This window comes from Syngnathus scovelli, chromosome 5 (assembly GCF_024217435.2).
Source record: "Syngnathus scovelli strain Florida chromosome 5, RoL_Ssco_1.2, whole genome shotgun sequence".
NCBI classification, from domain to species: Eukaryota; Metazoa; Chordata; class Actinopteri; order Syngnathiformes; family Syngnathidae; genus Syngnathus; species Syngnathus scovelli.
Genome location: NC_090851.1, coordinates 8,880,792 through 8,894,748, shown reverse-complemented (window position 1 = coordinate 8,894,748; position 13,957 = coordinate 8,880,792). Strand labels below are relative to the sequence as shown.

General features: G+C 39.8%; 2 protein-coding genes across 4 annotated transcripts; one reads left to right on the top strand and one right to left on the bottom strand.

The window, feature by feature from the left end:
- Nucleotides 1–68: 68 nt before the first annotated feature.
- On the bottom strand, nucleotides 69–9,633 carry tecrb (trans-2,3-enoyl-CoA reductase b). 3 transcript variants are annotated; one of them, XM_049719316.1, is made up of 12 exons: nucleotides 9,534–9,633; nucleotides 5,310–5,360; nucleotides 2,897–2,948; nucleotides 2,769–2,813; nucleotides 2,122–2,225; nucleotides 1,818–1,933; nucleotides 1,530–1,635; nucleotides 1,354–1,426; nucleotides 1,219–1,262; nucleotides 1,085–1,142; nucleotides 723–811; nucleotides 69–586 (listed from the first exon to the last, which is right to left on the bottom strand). In XM_049719316.1, exons 1-12 carry the CDS (start codon nucleotides 9,546–9,548, stop codon nucleotides 413–415), a joined length of 927 nt encoding a protein of 308 aa, XP_049575273.1. In that variant the 5' UTR covers nucleotides 9,549–9,633; the 3' UTR covers nucleotides 69–412. The 3 variants fall into 3 exon arrangements, with proteins under 3 accessions (XP_049575273.1, XP_049575272.1, XP_049575271.1); XM_049719315.2 differs by lacking the exon at nucleotides 9,534–9,633 and adding an exon at nucleotides 5,465–5,620; XM_049719314.2 differs by lacking the exon at nucleotides 9,534–9,633 and having other exon boundaries at nucleotides 5,310–5,623.
- A 1,287-nt stretch (nucleotides 9,634–10,920) lies between these two features.
- dnajb1b (DnaJ heat shock protein family (Hsp40) member B1b) lies at nucleotides 10,921–13,933 on the top strand. The gene is made up of 3 exons (XM_049719317.2): nucleotides 10,921–11,517; nucleotides 12,686–13,278; nucleotides 13,373–13,933. The coding sequence occupies exons 1-3, from the start codon at nucleotides 11,307–11,309 to the stop codon at nucleotides 13,604–13,606; spliced, it is 1,038 nt and encodes a 345-aa protein (XP_049575274.1). The 5' UTR covers nucleotides 10,921–11,306; the 3' UTR covers nucleotides 13,607–13,933.
- The last annotated feature ends 24 nt before the right edge of the window (nucleotides 13,934–13,957 follow it).

Sequence of the window (13,957 nt, the reverse complement as noted above, 5' to 3'; positions counted from 1 at the left end):
CTTATCACATTTAATTTTGTCAAATGTTTTCTAGCACCAGGTAGAAACTGAATCAACAAAACCAGCCACAGGTTTGGTTCCTTTTTTATTAATAAATTACCTTTTCAGATGAAGGGATGTGAACAACTATTAATAAATTCCCGAACATCAAAACATAAACCAGACCTGTATGATCTGTATGGTGCATGTCAGTTGCACAAATAATTCACAGAACCAGGCAAAATTGGTTAGGTTGTTGAGTGTGTGAAACGAAACAAAGCTAGAGATGTGTTAAACACTTATCAAAATAGCGATAAACATGCGAGCAGCACGCGAGCATGTTTTCAGTCAGTGGACAAGTAGAGGCGAAATAAAGGGAGATGATGAGATTGCTACCCTCAATGAAAGCTGATTAAGAAGAAGGAGCCACCGACTACAGGACAAAGGGCAGGATGGGTGATCGGAGAGGAGGGTAATCACGGAATTCTTTCAGGTAGCTGCGATGCTTTCCCTTGGCCCACACGGTCATCTGAATGAAACCCACCAAGGTGAAGAAGGCCACAGGCAGACACTGAGTCATCAGTGTGAAGCCGAGCCAAGAGCCCAACTGCAACGAGATGAGGAATGTTGATATGAAGTATAAAGATGATTCTTCACTAGCTATGACAGTTATTTTTAAGCATTTTAGATTATACCAGACTCAGATTTGACCATCACAAAAAACAAGAGTAAACAAAAATAACCTCGTAAGTGTAGTTGGGGCAGGAGACCAGCAGGAAGATCCAGGTAAAGGGATTCTTTGTTGGATATGGTATCTTTCTGGTCTTGGACCCTGAGTATAGTGAGATATCATGGATAGATGTATTTTGTAGATCAATAAAATGTTTGTACATTTGCCTCAAATATTATTCTGCTATACAATTTCATAAAACACCTTTTAATTCTGTCTCAATATGTTGAATGGGATTTTCCAAGTTAAATACAGATCGATGAATGAAATAGTTTTTTTAATAAATTAAAATATTTTTCCTTTTTTCAGAAGTTCAAAACAGAACAATTGTTGAGAAAAAAAAAAATTCCACTGTTGCGATGACAGTGCACATACCTGGTGGACGGAGGTTGCGGAGCGCAATGTGGATGGAAAAGTTACCAATTTGACAGAACTGAGAAAGAGAACGACTGCGGTCAGAAACTTGTACCTTGTAACTGATATCATACGCTGTGTGGAAGGATTCTTACCAGGAATAAGATGAGGGCCATTTTGATTTGTTGCTCGCCATAAACTGTAACAATAATTCACACAAACAATTGGAAATGAAGTTCAGAGGACACATTTTTGTCTGGGAGAGTATTACAGTATGTTCATGCACTCACTTGGTGGCGTATATAGTGGATGATTGATGTAATAAGCCATCCATGCTGCAAAGCCCCAGTAGTATGTACAATTCTGAAAAACATACACTTGTCTAAGAATCTACAAAAACATGTGCCTCAACATTTACATCACTTGATAAGAAGACTGACTGCACTCAAATAGCCACCAGTCTCACCTTGAAGATGTTGCGCAATGGCATGGTTCCGTGAGAGAAGCGATGGACAAACAGTGTCTCCAGCAGCCTCTTGACGTAGTGGAACGAGTGGCACATGCAGGCCAAACTGGGAAAAGCAAAAGCTCTGGATTAGCTGCTGAATAAAAAGCAAATGTAGGCTCATGGCCTTGTGCGTCATGAAAATCAGAAAGACTCAATGTTCTTCAATGTTCAACATGTTCTCAAAGGCTTAGTAAGTCCATCGCTAGTCAAGCAGATTTGTTTAACGGAGCAGATTTTGTCACTTACTGAACAACCCAGTGTTTACTGGTAGTGAAATCATATTTAGGAGCATAGATGAAGGGGACCCTGAAGTAGAACATCAGGTAGATGACGAGAGGTCCGGTGTACTCTGTCAGGAAGACCTGAAAGTCACGAGAAGCCACATGATCACAGTACCAACGACAATCCGTGTATTTAAAGGGCGTGGTACAGCAAACAACTCCAAGTAGAAGAAAAACATGAATTGTAATATTATTGCTCAACTGCACTGGAATATTAAATTACCTAAAAAATACTGTGTGTGGGTACACGCGTGTCAACCTGTACTTACAGTGACCCAGCTGATTTGAGCCCCCAGGTCTCGGAAGTAAAAGGTTGCCGTGGTTCCCACAGGAAGCTGTTGCAGAACATCCTCATCTTTTAGAGATTTCCCCTCTGGAACACAAATAAACATAGTCAGTGAAATATAGTGTTCCCCGCTGTATCATGGTTCAAGACCTAGTTAGATGTTATTTACAACGATCATTTATGGTTTTTACATAACACATACAAGTCTGAATTTAAAGTTATGTAATTTGGTGTGTTAAAGGGGAAGTCAACCCCAAAAATCTTTGTGATCATATTCTGTGCACCAAACTAGTTGAGGCACAGTATTGTGAATCATGTTTGGTTTGAGGAAAATGAATCTCATCTCATCTCATGGGACGGCCATTTTGACACTTGCTGTTGACTGAAAATGACATCACAGTTGCCAGGTCTCAGGTCACAACACTTCACCGGTTTTCTGAAGATGAGCTGTGGTTGGTTGTGACCTTATTTTATGAGTCAGTTTTACAGTAAACGTCAAAGGGGAGTTCCAAATAAACAGTTTAAAGCCATCACGCTTCAATGTGAAAAATAAAACTATTACAAAAAATGTTGAGATGGTTCACAGTAGATGTCAACGAAATTACTTTAATGAAGCCAAAAACCACTTACTGGGGTCAAGGCGAATGGACTGTCTGGCTGGGTACCACTGAGGATCTGAAACAGACAGTGTGAACATTTGCTTGCTCTTAATTAAGATGTATACTTAATTAGGATGAGACAATAGCGACAACACTTACGGCTCTTGTGGAACATAGACTTGATCTCCCCGATGGTGGCATTTGGTTCCACCTACAAATAACAACATGACAAATAAATTGACGGAAACATACAGAGGAACAGACAACAACCCAGTTTTCCATTCATGACGGTGATTAGCGGTAAATTTAGCTCTGGCTGTGCCCACACACACACACCCGTGGATGTGAGCAATCCAACAGCTGGTATTCGGGTTTCAAGGATCCTACGGCCACAGCCAAAGCGCGCGCTGTTGTGCCGGGCTGGTTGCTGTCAGCTTGGTACGAAATTTGAACCCCAATACATAACACACACAAAGTGGACATACTAATGGCATATTCTAGAAAAAAAAAATGTAAGCAAACAATAAATGACAACAACACATAGTATCCAGATACACTTCAATTGGATCAGTTTGGAGTTGTCTTGCACGGATTTTTTCCAATACATAGCAAAACTTTTTAATCATCATGGAATATTATTCATTATCATTATTTATTAGATGCCATTAGAGATACTACAGATGTTCCTGGGGGCTCTATGTGACGCTTCATTCAGTATTCTATCTTTACTATCAAGGTCTTTTGCCAATTGCCAATCTATGGGAAGTCGAGCTCATTTGAGCATTAAACCTATCATCAGGTACTCCGTGTTTGTTTTTCCATGATGATAAACTAGTAGAGTAATTTCATTAATAGACTCTAGCCTGGCTTTAAAAGACTGACAAGCTTCACTTCTTTCCATGTCATTTGTGAGACCATGTGGCGTTCACAGTGAGATCACAACACTTAAAAAAAAGAACCTGCCTCTTTAGAATTACATGCATAAAACCCCCACAACTATCTGGGCCTCATTAGGTGCTTTGTCCTAAATAAACCCTGACTAGACACGATAAACCATTTAAAGAAACAATCCCTTACCACTGCAACACCGTCCTTTCTATATCTGGCATACACTCGATGGACAAAGCTATTGGGACACGTGGCCATTACTCGACAAGCTGTGAAAATGGCCATAAAGTGCCTATTCGATTGTGGAAGGCAAATTTGCAAATCAAATCACTAACTGAAATAATTATACAGTGGCAAAATAATTTGCCTGCAGATGGAAATTTTACTAAGCAACACTGTAGTTTGGGAAACTACAGAAAGCTTGCCTGAGGCCAGCCAGCCCTAAGTGACAGCGAAGGCAGTTGTAAACAGCGAATGTAACTGTACACACCAGAACAGTATTAATTTACAAACCTCACATTGAGAACTCAAATCAGGTAAGGATAAAAGCAGATTTTAGATCGATTTTAGCATCCATGTCGATTGGATCTGCGCAGCCTCCTCAGAATCAGTCGTTTCGATTGATTTAACTTAATCTGGTCTGTTCGATACAAACTTTTATCTCCATATTTAATCAAATAAGAATGGAATGTACACTGCATAAAAGGCTCTGCTTAGGGGGTAACAAGGTCATGTGAAGCGACTCACCTCAGAGACACATGCAGAGACCTCATTGTTGTCAATGTGATGACCGTGTGCCATCAAAGATAATAATTTGCTAATAATCCACTTGATGAAAATTCTAATGCTTTCAGTCATCCTTCCTCTCGTCACCTCTGAGACGTCACAGTTGATCAGTCCTGTTCTAGAGGTCATCAATTATTTTTTTTATATTTGTGTGATAGTTTAGAACTTTAAACATTACTTTTAACAATCTTAAGGTTTATGATGGTAAGAGGTTGATATAGGCAGGGAATCCAGGGACCTACAGTATTTTAAATAAAACCGATTGGGGATTATCATCAGTCACCTGCAGAGCTGATCATTTGAATCGAAGGAGGGAAACTTCTAAAATGTGCAGCCCATAACTGTGCTCTAATGGCTCATCACCTTTGTCCTAGTTCATCCGAAAGGTTTTTGATTGACTTGAGGTGAAGATGTCAACTTGGTCCTCAGTACGCTTTTCCAAACAAGCCTTTGTGGGACTTGCTTTTTGCATTATGGCAAAGTCATGAAAAGAAAATGGCCCTCCATAAAATGTTCCTACAATATTTGAGCATTGTTTCGGTAAAATTAAGGAAATTACCATTTGAACGGGCGGCTCAATAGGAATTTGGGTTACATTGGTGCCATAGCCTAAACTAAAGACCACCTGTACATGGACTCTTTCAACATTGTGACCAGACCACTAAGCAGGCAAAGTTGGGTCATGTGTGAAAGTGTAGATTTACAGTTGTACATTCTTGGACGTCAACTCGGGCAGATTCAGTAGGTTCTACAGTGGGATATTTCATATTACATTAGACCACCTCAGTTTGTTTCATTTGTGTGCAAAAAGTATTCACACCCACAAGCCATGCAAACAACGATGTCTGCAGAGTGTAACATGAGTGTTGTGAAATTAGCTAACGATGTTGTTGCTCACCTTGTCCAGGAAGCAGAGCTTGTCCTTGGTCTTGGCATCAAGTATCTCCACCTCAAAGAAAACAACAGCCTTTTTAGCTTTTTTAGCAGGTTTACGTTTGACCGGTGCCGGGGCCAGTACAGGTGCAGCCGCTGCCCCGTTTGCTGGCTTTTTACCAATGGCAGCCTCAAGCGCGAGGGCATCCATGTCGACCGTCCGCCTTCTGGACTCACTTTATTCCCTTCTCCCCACCACCCAAGTGTCAAGCCCTGAAGAACCACTGTGAGCCCAAGAGGAGAGTTGCTACACTCAGCTGTGGAAATAAATCCGTCTGCCCCATGCTTGGTGCTCTGGCAGCCCCTCCCTCTTCCTCCTTTACCTCATCCAACCACCCCGTCCCACCCTTGCTGGCTGCCCCTGTCTCATTCCTTCACTTCTGGCCAATTGCTTATTTTAACTGCCAGCCGACCCCCGGAGAGTGGACACGTGTGCGCATAGTTGCAGATTCAGACTTGCCATCTGCAAACATCTCGTGGAGGGAAAAACCTCTCGAGCAGGCGCATTGTTATGGAGTTGATGTGATTATCCAATGTTCACCCCTTGCCCCCAATCTTAGCATTAAAAACATTCAGAGACCGCTCGGTCTAGTCTAGGGTTAAGTCCTCAGAAGGGAGAGGTGTTATGACAACCAACACCGTTGGACCCCATCTCCTCCTCTCCTCCTCTCCCTGCAGCTAAATATAAAACCTACTGCTAACTCGGCACAAACCTCTTGCCGATGACCCCCCCCAATATGTCTATGGGGTTGATGTCATTAGATTGGCACTGCCATTTGTGCCTAAAAAACACCTCACTACTTCAATAGGCTCAGTTATGTGTAAACCCTCTTTCAGTCACTCACTTAGATAATTTCCCTTTGCTTGCCACCCAGGGGTGATAATACCACAGATTCTCTTAGCTAAGTTAGGGTATTCCCCTTAGTAAAGCCCCCCCATGCTTGTTGTTCACACAGTTGCTATTACTCAATGAAAGACATACAATTATTAACTTTTAGGTGTTTAAATTTGCAAATAAAAATAAATGAATGTAAAGCTCAGTAATGCTTTTTGCAAGTCACCTTAAGGTTGATACAAGCAGTCAATCAAATGGGTTTCTAAACTATTGGACTATTAAACTTTTTTTAATGTACACACTTATTATAGTTTTGTATTATTATTATTATTATTATTATGTTTATTATTATTAACACAGTTTTTATCTATTGTAGATCTATTTTTGGTCAGATTTTTCCCCAGAGACTCTTTTATGACTTAAATTGCTCATTTAACTAGATACAGTAGATATGATTTATTGTATATTGAAGAAAAGCATTTAAAATCACAGCGCATAGCCCCAATTTACTATTCTGCAAGTCAAGCATTCAAACATACCCATGGCGGCCACTTTATACCCCACACACCCTCTCACCCTTGTCTATATAAAGGCTGAAGCTAATAGCAACAGCCTGTCAGCCTAAGGCACGATGAACTGAGGGTTACGCGAGGGGAACTGACTTAAAAAGCTCTTGCTACGATGAACACAAGCAAGAGGTAAGGTACTGATTGTCAAATCAGCATTGTTTGAATTAGCGGAGCTGATTTTTTTAGTTTAGTCAACCACTAGACAGTTGAGAGAAAGGTAGAGCTTTGGTGCAGTCTGGGGTACATTTTACAAAACAAGAAAACGTGGAAATTTTTAACAATTAGGCATTGGCGTAATAATTGTCACGTATTGTGAAGTTGATTCTTGTGTGTCCAAATAACTGGGTCAAAATGGATATGTACTAATTAGCTTTCACCAGCAGAGGTGCTGTTTATTCCGTCTCAACTAGAAGAACATTACGGTGTCAACTTTAGGAAGTCCTGTTTAATACGATAACAGGTTCGAAACAGCGGTTAAAAGGAAAATTCACAATAATTTTTTTTTTAAGAAATTATTGTTATTATTATTATTATTTTCCTCCATAGACAATCAAGCAACATTTATGCAGATTTTTGTTTCAAAGCTGTACCATACAATTTTTATCCGATATCATCCTGAATACTTTTTAAGCATTTTTTTTTTCAAAACCAAAACTCATACTTTTTGTTTTGTCCCAATAAAATACATGACTGATCATTCAACATTTTTTTATGTTTTGTTCATAACATATTAAGGATAACAAACTATATTAACTTTTTAAAATGTTTTTTTTGTAAACAATGATAACAGGTAACAGTAAACCTCCAGCCACATTTTACTTGAACTTCAGACTAGCTACCATTAGATTCAATCTAGGCCAACTAAAGGGCATATAACACATTGTCACTTCCAGTTGTTGACACTTTTGTTGTTGCTTTTTGGACATCTGCACTTGGAGGTTGTTTTATGTGTTTCAAACAAACTTTGCCACGCTCCGTCCTTTTCACTACTTATGCAGTTGATGCAGATATCACCAAAGTGCCTACAAGGGGTTGTAATGACGACTAGTTGACAAGTAGTTGACTGGTTGACTACTCTATAATGACATTCAGAGGGTGATGTTGATTTTTTTTTTTCACTGGAAGAGGCAGAAACATTCACAGTAAAACATGAGTGAATGATGTGAATTTCCCCTGATAATTGTTTTTTTTTTCTTATTGCTTGGGTTAAGTAAGTGTGAAAGAGCCAGTAAAGGGTGGGGAGTGAGCCTCAAATAGGATTTTGAATACCATACAGGTCTCCCTCATTGGACAATGCAAATGTAACCTGGCTGTCCCATAGGCAAGAAGACCAAGCGAGAAGATTTTTTTTTTCTCTGGCTATAAATACCTTCACGTCACAGTGGGTGAGCATTCCTACAACCTGTGCCAATGCTCTTGTGTTCTAACACGTATGGTATGTTATTTGTAATTGAAGTGTATGAGCCATCCGTTGTGAGTAAATATTATTGCAAAGCATTCCCTTCTGCTGTGATTTTTTTTTTTTTTGTTAAAACTACATCAGCAGTGACTAATCAACGCCAACTCCCATTTTAGTGCAAAAGTCACCACGCACCAAGCGCCGACACAGCCCTGGGTGAATAACAAACCAGATGAGGGTTTACAATCAAAACCATTTGTACCACTTGGTGGAATACAAGCCTATTATCTCCAGTAAAGGACACAATCAGAAAAAAACACTACGATCCATAATACGGTAATTTATGCTAGTCGAGGTATTTCAAATTGCACACCTGATGGTAAAAATGGTTTAACAGCAGCTCTAATGAAGACAGATAACGTTACAGGCGATACAATCCATTAGAACTTTGGGATAAGTTTGCATCGAGCTTTGCATAGATATGCTGATATTTTGGATACAGTATTGTGGCGCGAAACATTATAGAAAAATTCAGCAGCCTACTCTTCTACACTACAGCCGCCGATGACAATAATAACAAATACAAATTTTAATAAATACCCTGACAGTGCCAATTAGGTATCAAACATATCCAATATTCATTTATATGCTTATCAAATGTGCTGCTTCTGCAAAGATTGCATTTATCCAGAGAATGTATGTGGTTTACACATGCTCCCTTGACTTGTAACATGCATGTGATGTTGTTAAGAATCCCAACTCAGGGTCCAGACACTGGTTGGGTCGGTTTCTGTCATTCTGTTTTAATCCTGTCTGATGGGTTTGGGGGCTCTTAGACACATTTTCTTAACCTCTTCCGGTGCTTGCATTGTTTTAGGTTATGTTTTCCTCAACAGATAGATAGAAAAATTGCATCGTGATTTGCAGAGACGTGCGTAATGAACAATTGGCCAAGAGAGACCGTTGAAACTTTATTATTTTCGCAACTGGATTATTGAGTAATAACATGATAAGGAGGGCCAGGAGTCATTCCAGTCAGAGATGGCGGTGATGCATTGGTTTATACTGATCATATATGTCTTTAACTTACAAATGCTTAATTGCGATACACAGATTTTTCTTCAAACCGCGACTAACTTGTCAATGAGACAATTCAACAATAAAACCGCTGATGTCCGCATACGATAAGCCACAAAGCTTCGGTCATTGCAGCCTGGCGGTGTAAATTGCCGCGTGCTGTATTGTGCCAACACTTGCATTACCAAAAGCGTAAATTTGACATGGTATGCGCTGCAATACATTGCTGCAATATATTTGCAACTCATTAAAGTGTTAAAATTTCTGTAAGCCCCATTGTTACTTGAATGACTCATGGTGACTACTCACCTCGTAGTGCTTCATCTTGTCAATCCTTTCCTTGGTATTCCAAATGATCGACACGGCAACCTCCAATCAGAGAAAAATATCCAAACCCTAAACGGATATTGGGCGGGTGAAAGAATGCTTATTAACCAATCAGAACAAGTGTTAGTCGGAAGAATCCGCCCACAGTATCTCCTTCCGAGCAAATAGGATTCAGTAAATTAGGAGCTCCATCATCGTCGATAACAATGTGCGGTGTGTTCAAAATGTACGTCCCCTTGCAGAATTAGAAAAATGTTCCAATTTTTTTAGGGAAACTACAGATGAAACTATCTCGTAAGTTTTCTTTATGATTTTCTTTATAATTTGCTTTCTTTATTATTGTTTTATATGGTATGGTATGGTATGGTATGGTATGGTATGGTATGGTATGGTATGGTATGGTATGGTATTATTTGTAATGTATTGTATTGTATTGTATTGTATTGTATTGTATTGTATTGTATTGTATTGTATTGTATCAAAATTATATCACTGTGTTTTGCTTGATCATTCTTTTTTTTTTTTTTTTTTTTTTACAGAATGGGACACATCTTTCAAATTCTTCCAGGCTATTTAAACTTGTGAGCCCAACGATACATCCATCATGTGTTAATGCCAAAATTGTGATTTTATAAATATTTTGTTGATGAACTTTCAAAACACATATAACTGATAAAGTATGTTTTAAATACGCTTTTTTTGGTATTACATTATTGAAGTTAGGCAGGACTTTTTGTATTTCGACCCCATTCCTTCATTACATTATTGAAGTTTTATTAAAATTAAAATATTATTAAAACATTTTGCTTTGCTACAGACCTATTTCAGTAGTAATTTTGCTCTGAAGTTGAGTCTCATCACATCGACACAACAATTACTAAAACAATCTTCAATCTTATATAATTTAATCTTTGATCTGTGATGTTTCTTTGACCCCTTGATTCTGTTCTTTTGCTCAACCATTACAAAGACATCACAAACACACTTATGACAGACCAAATTAAGAGCAACCTTTAACTTGATACAACTATATACAATAATTTACACGCATTTTGGGAAATGCATTTTTTATTCAGAAATATTGGTGCCTGAATTGTCCTCCAATGAAGTGTAATAAAGTTTAAAAAATATTTAATTCGTTTTTTTCTGATGCTACTGAGTGGAGTTGGAAGAAAACCTGATGAAGTGCTGTAAATGTTAGTTCCCCCCATCTCAATAAAGAAGTGACCGGATTTTCTCTCTTCAAAACCTGAGTAACTGCTTCAGTACGTTCCTCCACAAGTGTGCGAAAATCCGGGCCACACCTCACAAACAAATGTTCAAGTCAGAACTTTGCTTTGACATTTGACTGAGAAGGAACAACTGGTCTAGAGTGTTGCGTATGTGTTTTTACATAGCTTATTCAAGTCATAATGGTCAATGTTGGCTGTGCAATAAGAACTAGCACACGCTACTTTAAAAATAGGTTGCTTTATGGAGAGACTAAAAAGGTGATAGCGCTTTACTGTACTAGAATATTTCTGACTGTAATTGAAGGCATCACGGAGTGACGCATGGGAAGGCGTGGCTTACTTCAATCACCGGACTCGCGACAGTGGAGATCGTACTGGCTTGTTATGGAAATCTCTGGAAGTTTCCACACGGTTTATATTGACACGGTCTCGGGCGTGTCGCTGAATTGAGACGGCACGTTGGACGAGGGAAGGGAACGTTTGCATTTAAACGGGTGACAGGCTGACGGCCGAGAGCGGAAGAATGGGGAAAGACTACTACGACATTTTGGGTATTAAGAAAGACGCTTCTGAGGACGACATCAAGAAAGCTTATCGTAAGCAAGCTCTACGTTACCACCCCGACAAGAACAAGTCACCGGGAGCTGAAGATAAATTTAAGGAAATCGCCGAAGCTTACGATGTCCTGAGTGACCCAAAGAAAAAGGACATTTACGATCGCTTTGGGGAAGAAGGTAAGCGTCTGTTGGAAATAGCGAGAATGTTGTTTTCTTTGGTGGCCCACTTTTGACGGTAGCAGCCAACAAACGTCGTCCCGTGTGTCTATTAATGCACACTCGCTTTAAAATTGGTTGTCAAACTTTGTGTATGGGCCTCCAAACGAAAGCGAGCCTCTTAAAGCACAAACTTAATGGAAGTCCTTTACTTGTCTTGTCGGAATTCGGTGGGAATAATATGCGACGTTGAAGTGACGTGTCTTCTTAATTTAAGTCTCGCGTCATGCCGTTTAATATTTGGGATAGTAAATTGAGTGATCTAAATTCGTTTGGAATGTGGGTCATGAATGTACACAGTTAAGTACGCCACAGCAGTAATGTATGTGAAATTGTGACTTGGGAGAAACGTGTTCGCAAGTCAATGTTACCATGGCAACTAAACACACGGCAAGGTCTCGGGAATGGGTTTAACCTACAACTAATTTCAAATGTCACATGTATTTTATGAATACATTTCAATGTACTATTTCCACCATTATTTACTGTCACCAACTGTCAAAAGAAAGTCAATACAGCTGGGCATTGGGAATTTGGAGCGCCAGTTTAAGCTCTACTTTTTTTATTATATACAGGTCATACCTGAATAGCAGTCATAGGAAAAAAGTGTCTCATAGTCCAAAAAAATAGACTATTTGCTTTTTGGCGAATTGGCAGCGTCAGTGTATGTAAGAATTGCTGAATGATATTGTTTATTATGCCACGGGTAGGCCTGTCTGTACATAGTGGATTTAGGTTTTAGGACATTCGGTCCATCTCGTGATTTTGATATTGCCTCCAGAATCTCTGGCTGTGTTTACAATGGACAAATGAATGTAATCTGATCAGAGTTCAGATTAAAAATTGTACTGATAGCATTGTTTTCATTGACACTAAGATATTGACTCGATTAGAACTTGTGTGTTCATGCATCAGATTTGAAGAAATCATTTTTCAGGCTTTTAATCCAAATTAATGTAAACATAGCCAGTGTTTACAGGCATCAGGTTCATGACTAATAACTCCCAATTGAGAATTCGAACTGACAATAATATATTGGAGTAATATTGTGCATTTCAAGGAAATGCAAAACAACACTCACCACAATTTTTCCATTCATATTTATGTTGTTTTACCCTATTTTATTCAGGTCTGAAAGGAGGTGGACCCGCGGGTGGTGGTGGTGGTGGTGGCCCAGGCAATTTCAGCTACACCTTCCAAGGGGACCCCCATGTCATCTTTTCAGAATTTTTTGGAGGACGAAATCCATTTGAGCAATTCTTTGGTGGGCGCAATGGCGGCATGGATGAGGATATGGACACTGACGATGCTTTTGGACGGTTTGGAATGGGTGGTGGCGGCTTCCCCCGCTCCTTCAGCTCCAATATGGGAGGGTTTGGCGGTCACAGCAGTGTTGTGAAGAAACAACAAGACTCCCCTGTGGTTCATGAGCTGCGAGTGTCCTTGGAAGAAGTGCTGTCTGGTTGCACAAAGAAAATGAAGATCTCTCGTAAAAGGCTGAATCCTGACGGGCGAACGCTGAGGAAAGAGGAAAAAATCCTCGAGGTGCAGATAAAGAAGGGATGGAAGGAAGGGACTAAAATCACGTTTCCCAAAGAGGGGGATGAAACCCCGACAAACATTCCCGCAGATGTGGTCTTCGTGCTCAAGGACAAACCGCATGCTGTGTTCAAGCGTGACAACTCCGACATTGTTTACACAGCCAAGATCTCACTCAGAGATGTAAGTTCAAAAACCAATACACCTTTTCACTGTGCTGGAAATGAGGGTTCTTCTTGATCTGTTTCACTTACTTGCATGTTGCTTCTGTTTCCAGGCCTTATGTGGCTGCACAGTCAACGCACCTACGCTGGAAGGCCGAGTCGTCACAGTGACGTCAACTGATGTGGTGCAGCCTGGGATGAAGAGGCGCATCAGCGGTGAGGGGCTGCCGTATCCCAAGCGCCCCGATCGTAGAGGTGACCTGATAGTAGAATATGAGGTTAAGTTCCCCGAGCGGCTCAGTCAAAGTGCTCGGGACACCATCGCCCAAGTTCTGCCTCGGTCATAAGGATGCCAAACTGGACTCTGGCAAATGAACCCCCCCCAACAACCCATCCTTAAAATGCCAATTATATTTTATTTTTTATATGGCATCATGTGTGAGACAATGTTGTGCACTGTTGTCACACCATAGATATGGGACATAAGACCCAGATCACCCATATTGTAAATGCCTCGTTAGAAACTGTACAATACTACAGGCTAAATTGTAAATATAGCCAATATTGTTTAGTGTTAAATTCTATGAATGAGATGATTATATTTTGCTGAAATGTTTGTAAGCTTTCTGGAGCTTAAGGTGTTGTTTTAAGAGCAATAAAAAGTAAGGATTTGATTTGTGTATGATGTATCTACTGAT